General features: G+C 54.6%; 1 protein-coding gene across 1 annotated transcript; it reads left to right on the forward strand.

Moving 5' to 3' along the window:
- The first annotated feature begins 144 nt into the window (after positions 1-144).
- LOC138825423 (oxaloacetate tautomerase FAHD1, mitochondrial-like) lies at positions 145-1,118 on the forward strand. The gene has a single exon (XM_070019966.1). It carries the CDS (start codon positions 301-303, stop codon positions 964-966), a length of 666 nt encoding a protein of 221 aa, XP_069876067.1. The 5' UTR covers positions 145-300; the 3' UTR covers positions 967-1,118.
- Positions 1,119-5,948: the final 4,830 nt, after the last annotated feature.

Below are 5,948 nucleotides of genomic sequence, written 5' to 3' on the forward strand. Positions count from 1 at the left end.
CCTGCGCCGCGCGTCCCCCACCAGCTAGTGCCCACCCTGTGCCGATCGCAGCCAATCAGTCCCGGCCCTGCCCGCCCGGCCCGCCCCGGCCAATCAGCGAGGCCGGAGGCGGAGTCTGGAAGGCGGAGTCGGCGGGGTCGCGGGACGCCGCCGAGTGCCCGCGGCTCCAGTGAGCCGGGCGGCTGGCGGCCGCGGCTCCGGCGTACGTGAGCGTCGCTGGCAGCGCGTCCCGCGCGGCGAGGCCTCCTCTCCGGGCTGCCGTAGGCGCCGGGACCGGCGGCACGTGACCGGCGCGGCGCCATGGCGGGCCCCGGGCCGCTGTCCCGCTTCTGGGAGTGGGGGAAGAACATCGTCTGCGTCGGGAGGAACTACGCGGACCACGTCCGGGAGATGCGCGGCGCGCCGCCCCGCGAGCCGCTGCTCTTCCTGAAGCCGTCCTCGGCGTACGCGCCCCCGGGCTCGCCGGCGCGCCTGCCCGCCTACTGCCGCTGCCTGCACCACGAGCTGGAGCTGGGCGTCGTGCTGGGCCGCCGCGCGCGCGCCGTCCCCGAGGCCGCCGCCATGCGCTGCGTGGCCGGCTACGCCCTGGGCCTCGACATGACCGCCCGCGACGTGCAGGACGCCTGCCGCGAGCAGGGCCTGCCCTGGACGCTGGCCAAGGGCTTCTCGGGCTCCTGCCCCGTCAGCGCCTTCGTGCCCCGCGAGCGCGTGCCCGACCCGCACGCCCTGCGGCTGTGGCTCCGCGTCAACGGCGAGCTCCGGCAGCAGGGGGAGACGGCCGCCATGATCTTCTCCGTGCCCTTCCTCATCAGCTACATCTCCAGGATCATCACGCTGGAGGAGGGCGACCTCATCCTGACGGGGACGCCGAGCGGCGTGGGGCCGGTGGCGCACGGCGACGAGATGGAGGCGGGCATCGAGGGCGTGGTCGGCATGCGGGTGAAGGTGGAGAGGTCCGCACACTGACGGCCCGCCGCGCGCCCTGACCCGCAGGGGCAGCCACCACCCCGGAGAAGTGGGGCCCCCTGCTCGTGGGCGCCTGGGCGGCTGTCCTGGTCTGTAGATTCTGTGTGCAGAGATGCCTTTATTCTGCAAATAAACACAGGGCTGTAGGGGTCCGCGCGCGTGCTTTCTTGCTTTCTTGCTTTCTGGGGGTGAGTCCCACCTGCGGGTACTCACACCTTGGTCTCTGGCCTTGGACCTGCTCTGCAGTGCTCTAACCTAGCGACCGAGCTAGCCAGCGCCTCCACCTCTCCACAGAGGCTGCGGCCCAAGGGCTGCTGTTGCTGGATAAGTATTTATAATCTCAGAATTCAGGAGGCTGAGGAAGAGTTTGAGGCAGCCTGTACTACAGAGTCCTTGGCTCAAAACCTCTCCCTAGCCCGGCACTAGTGACTCACGCCTGTCATCCTAGCTACTCAGGAGGCTGAGATCTGAGGATCGTGGTTCAAAGCCAGCCCGGGCAGGAAAGTCCGTGAGACTCTTCTCTCCAATAAACCACCAGAAAACCGGAAGTGGCGCTGTGGCTCAAGCGGTAAAGAGCCGAGGGACAGCACCCAGGCCCAGAGTTCAAGCCCTAGAACCGACCAAAAAAATCAACCTCTCCCTAAACAAATTAGGTAGTCTATGGTCACCATGTTTAAGCTGTACTTTATTGTTACTTATGTATATGCCGGTAACGGGCCTGGAACTCGGGCCTTGTGCTCTCTCCTGGCTTTTTCCATTCAGGATTGGCACTGTCCTACTTGAGCCACAGCTGCATTCCTGGCTTCTTGGAGGTTAATTGGAGCTAAGAGTCTCATGGACTTTCCTGCTGGGGCTGAGTTTGAACCATGGTCCTGAGATCTCAGCCTCTTGAGGAGCTTGGGAAAACAACTGTGAGCCATGAGTGTCCAGATGCCATACAGCTCCTAACCTGCTTTTTACGCTGTCGTGACTGTCCTTCCACTCAGTCAACACAGTCCACAGCACAGTCTCCATGCACGTTCCGACACCCCGAGCCCATGCCTCCACTCGTGGACAGTGTGCTTGTACGATTGCTTGCTGGTGGAATCAGCACATTTGTGAATTCCTTTGGCTCGGTTTCCACAAGTGGAAGGGATGGGTGAAGGGGCGTGCTCCCATTGAACGTGTACTATTAGTCTAGCTAGCAAGTACAAGGTTCAGCTGAGATCTAGCCACCAAGACCATAGACCAATAAAATAAGCTGAAGGCTGAAGCTGAAACTGCTCACGTGTAGCTCCAGGGATGGCACAAGCCAGCACCCAGGGCAGACAGTGCCCTGGGTCAACGTCCACCAGCAATGAATGAGCTTGCCTCAAACATACAGCATTCCAGCTGTAGCACACAGAGTCCTTGCAGGCAAGAGTCAAAAGCTGAGAAGCCAATTCCCACAATTCCTGAAGTTATGAAGTTCCTAGCACTCAAAAGGTTCCTTCTCATGTAGCTATGAAAAGAGTGAAAAATCCATCCCAGGATCTCCAGGTACCTATCAGTGAATTCAATAACTGCCATTGCTAATCATTCCTAAAAATTAGTTCTGTAATATGTTAAGTTTGTGTAGAATATATATGGCTTGGCGTCTGATTTTTTTTTTTAATATGGCCAGGTGGCTCATGCCTGTAATCCTACCTACTCAGGAAGGCTGAGATCTAAGGATTGCAGTTCAAAACCAGTCTGGGAAAGAAGCTAGCCTGAGAAGGAAAGTCCATGAGACTTTTATCTCAAATTATATTAACTGCCCTCCCCCCCCCAGCCAAAAAAATAAAGGAAGCAGAGATGTGTGGCTCTAGAGCCACTGACCTTGAGCACAAACAGCTCAGGGACAGTGACTAAGCACTCAGTTCAAGCCCTAGAACTGGCACACATACACACACAAACAGAGAGAATGAAAGAAAGCAAAAGCAACCCCAGGATTCCTTAAGATAAGTAACAGACAAATATACTGTTTCTGTCACGTGCAGAGTACTGAATCAATGAACCCACCAAGAAAGAATTTGGAAAGGAGAAGCTTATTGAATGAACCACTAGAAGACTCAGAAAAATCATATAATCACGCAGCACCAAAAAGATCAGGAAAGCTCTGAACCAGCAGGTGGTAATACTAAAAGAGTAGCTCCTGGAGGATATAGGGTGATACTATTTATGTTTTAGGGAAGCTTTCCTGTGTCTGCCTTAGACCTGCTTCAAGACAGTGATTCTCCTGCCCACAGCCTCCTGTGTATACAGTAAAACACTCTAGTCAAATAATGGCATAGTAAAATACACTACCGGGTATGTATTTCATGCTAATGTAGAGGATGCATATTTACTTCCTTGACAGCCTGGATTGAGGCTAATCTGCAACTGAATTTCAGGTATTTTGTAACTTCATTCATAACTGTATACATTAACCCGTAGTACATCTTTGATTCGGTGTGACACCTAGCCTGACACCTAGCTGTCACCAGGTAGAAACAGCAAAGGGCTTTCCCCTATGTGATGGTTCAGGCAGGTGAGAATGCAGTCATCTTGCACCCTCTGCTGGCCATACTAGGGCTCAGCGGTGGCTGGGAACGGGGACTGCTCCCAGCGTGCCTGTGTTGGAATCACGGGGAGACAGCTGGAGAAGCAAACACCCTCAGGCCTGGTGGTGTTTCCTTGTTGTTTTGCTTTGTTTTGTTTTGTTTTTGTCAGTCGTGAGGCTTGAACTCTGGGCCTGGGCACTGTCCCTCAGCTCAAAGCTAGCGCTTGGCCGCTTGAGCCACAGCACCAATTCTGGCTTTTTCTGCATATGTGGTGCTGAGGAATGGAACCCAGGGGCTCATGCATATGAGGCAAGCGCTCTACTATGGAGCCACCTTCGCAGTCCAGGACTAGTGGTTTTGAACCTGCTGCTGGAGGCCAGGACAGTAGGCCCTGGCAGAGCAGCCCAACACACCTGGGCAGCCCCAGTCCCTCTCTCCTGAGCTCTGGATGTGGGGCCCAATTTGGGGCAGAGATCTGTTACATTTGGATTTAAGATGTTACCCAGAGTCTGCGTGCTAGCTTGGCAGCTAGATGATGGGCTTCTGGAAGTGGTTGGACCAGTAAGGCTGTGATCACACCAATGGATTAATCCAATACTAGGCTCATCCTATGATAGATTGCTGGCCGTTAACAGAAATTTAGGAGGTGGACACTGGGAAGATGGAGGTTCAACACTAGCCTGGGGAAAAGATCACCGAGACTCTACTGTAATGAAGCAGCCAAGCGCACACGAGGGTCCCAGCTACTCCTGAGGCTTAGGCAGGAGAACCACCATCTGAAGCGGGTCCTAGGCAAAGACAGGGCCTACCTGAAAACTAAAGCAAAGCAGGGCTGAGTAGACTCAAGTGACAGAGCACGCGCTTGGCAAGACTGAGCTCTGAGTTCAAAAGCCAGCACCACCACAACCAACCAACCAACCAACCAAGACCAAAAATTAATTAATTAATTAAGGAGATGGAGTGGGCATGCTAGCACATGACTGTGGTCCCTGTAATTGTGGTCTTGGCAGGCTGAGGCAGGGGAGGGGAGGAGAGTCCTAGCTGAAGCCTGGGCCGTGAGGACTGGACCATGTCCCCAGCCCCAGCCTCACACCCTCTCCCAGGCACTGTGAGGTGGCCAACATTGCTCGGCCACATGCTTCCATGGACACCTGGGCCTCTGCTCAGGCCTCTCCTCAGGCCAGGGGACTGGGACCATCAGCCAAATAACTCCTTCCTCCTTAGGTTGACTTTTTTTTGGGTGGGGGGATTTGGTTATGGGGCCTGAACTCTGGGTCTGGGCGCTGTCCCTCAGCTCTTCAGCTCAAGGCTAGCGCTCTACCACTTGAGCCACAGCGCCACTTCTGGCTTTTTTTTTCTGCTTATGTGGTGCTGAGGAATCGAACCCAGGGCCTCAGGCATGCAAGGCAAGTGCTCTACCACTGAGCCATCTTCCCCGCCCCTTTATGTTGATTTTTTTTTTTTTTTTTTGTATTTTGTTACAAAACACCACCCAACTCAGGCACCTTGGCTGCTCTTGTGTAACCAACGGTGCTGGCAAAAGGCGCTCAGCCCCTCCCTCCCCTCGCTCTTTGCCCCTCCATTCTGGTCCCTTCCTGACTCATCTTGCTTCACTCCCATGTCTTCTCCCCAAAGAACAATGCGGAAAGTCAGTCCTTGACCACCATTTCACACAATGAGGTCAAGTCCTTCGTGGCCTCCTCAATTAGCTCACTTTGGATGCACCCAGGGTCACATGACCCCTCCTCCCACATGCAGACAAGAAAAGCTAGAGAAAACATGATGGCCAACCTAGGCCATACTCACGTCTGCTTTCTTCATTTAGTGCCCACTGGATCATATGTCACTGTCTGACCGGCCAAACCAACCCCAAGCTTCTCTGTCTTGTGCTGATCTCACCATGGATCTCCAGAGGGACTGTGCCAGAAGTAGCTCCCACTGGAGCGGAGCTGTGCAGTGAGCTGGAGTCACTATGGAGGAGACCAAGATGGATGAAAGGTGGTTGCTGGCTCAGAGCAGGCTTGGAGGCCTGCGGCTCAGGGATCGCTCACGCAGCCTCTGCAGCTCATAAACACCAGCTTGAATGGTGCGTCTTCCCATGCCCTGGCAGCTTGAGTGGCACTGCAGAAGGCTTAAGAAAGAGGTCATTCAATCCAGATGCTTGGCTTACACTGTAACTCTAGCTGCTCAGGAGGCTGAGATCTGAGAAACATGATTGGAAGCAACCTGGGCAAGAAAGTCCCAGTGAGACTCCAAGGAACCACTCAAAAACTGGAATGGTGCTGTGGCTCAAAGTGGTAGAGCATTAGCCTTGAGCACAAAGAGCTAAAGGACAGTATCCAGGCCCTGAGTTCAAGCTCCACCACCAGAAAGAAGAAAGGAAGGAGAAAGGAAGAAAGAAAGCACTCATTCACTCTTGTGAGGAAGATTAATCTTATTTAT

This window comes from Dipodomys merriami, unplaced genomic scaffold (genome assembly GCF_024711535.1).
Source record: "Dipodomys merriami isolate MVZ:Mamm:240054 unplaced genomic scaffold, mDipMer1.0.p SCAF_137, whole genome shotgun sequence".
Taxonomy (NCBI): domain Eukaryota; kingdom Metazoa; phylum Chordata; class Mammalia; order Rodentia; family Heteromyidae; genus Dipodomys; species Dipodomys merriami.